Genomic DNA, 1,195 nt, shown 5'->3' with positions numbered 1-1,195 from the left:
TCCACTATCAACACTGACCACCTCTTCTGTACTCTATTATTTTCTACAGCAGATATCAAGTTAGTAGTTGAACACATTAGTAAGAGTTAACAGAATGGACTCACAGTACAGCTGCTCAGCGGGTCCTTCATCTTCACACTGGTGGAAGTATAACTCTGCTGTTCAAACTTTGACCTCTCTCCGCTCCTGAAGAATGCATGCGGAAATCACCTGTGTGTCTGTGCACAAGATTACTGCATCATTAACCCACCATAAAACCAAAGGAGTGGCGTAATGCAGGATCAGTCCTATAGAAATCACTGTTTCACTTTGCATGAAGTTTAGGCTTGACGTTTGCCAACAGGAAGCATTATGTATACGATGTATACGACCAGTCAAAAGTCTGGAAACATTTTAGAATAATAGTCTAAAACTATGAAATAACACAAATGGAATTATAAACTAGGTTTACAATAAAGGTTTCAAAAGGGGATTTTCACAGCGATGCTGATGCTGTAGAAATAACATTTCAGGTTCCCTATAACCTGTCAGTGACGAATTTTTAAAAGAACCATTTTGTTTTATAGTGTAAAGAATATTTAAATAATCTAAAGAACTTTTTACCACTATAAATAACAGTTTGTGTCAATAAAGGACCGGATTATTAAGTGCAGGAATGATACAAAAAAATTCCATTTAATTATATATATTTATATTATATATTTTGAGCTTCAACTTTGTCTAAATCCCAGCTCTGGACACTCAGCAAATTAGTTTAGTTTATTGTTATGCTCAACATTTTTGTACAGAAAGTCATTTATGCCACAGTTTATATTTATACATACATATAACATAAATTTCTCTGTTTTAAAAAAATAAAAATAATAATGGACTCTTAGTCACATCATTCTGTGGGGATTTTTTGTGTGTGTAATTATGCTGAACTGCAAACAGTTAAATTGCAATGAATTCACAGGAATCAATATACAGTGTATATATAGCCTATATATATTACTACTGTAAATATTTACCTATTATTGATTGTTATATTGTGTATTTATTTTTATTTTTTTGTGTAAATGTAAATTTTCCTGTTGTAACGGTAGCGAGACAGAGTGATAGAGACAGACCATATTGTTATTTGTGTTATATTGTATATTTATTTTTCTTGTTATTATTTGTTTTGTGTAATAATCCTTTGGCAATATTGGGTTAC

General features: G+C 31.7%; 1 protein-coding gene across 1 annotated transcript in view; it reads right to left on the bottom strand.

Annotated features, from left to right (window-relative positions):
* The window catches only part of nostrin (nitric oxide synthase trafficking), a 15,879-nt gene extending 15,691 nt beyond the window's left edge, over positions 1 to 188 (bottom strand). Inside the window, exon 1 of the mRNA XM_056271447.1 lies at positions 105 to 188. Coding sequence (XP_056127422.1) covers positions 105 to 131 — 27 coding nt within the window. The 5' untranslated portion in view covers positions 132 to 188. The remainder of the gene's footprint in view (positions 1 to 104) is intronic.
* Between the last annotated feature and the right edge of the window lie 1,007 nt (positions 189 to 1,195).

Source organism: Rhinichthys klamathensis, unplaced genomic scaffold, assembly GCF_029890125.1.
Source record: "Rhinichthys klamathensis goyatoka isolate OS25496 unplaced genomic scaffold, OSU_Roscu_1.1 h1tg000320l_1, whole genome shotgun sequence".
NCBI lineage: Eukaryota > Metazoa > Chordata > Actinopteri > Cypriniformes > Leuciscidae > Rhinichthys > Rhinichthys klamathensis.
Note: the sequence above shows the minus strand (reverse complement) of the source record. Positions and strands in the feature narration are given on the sequence as shown.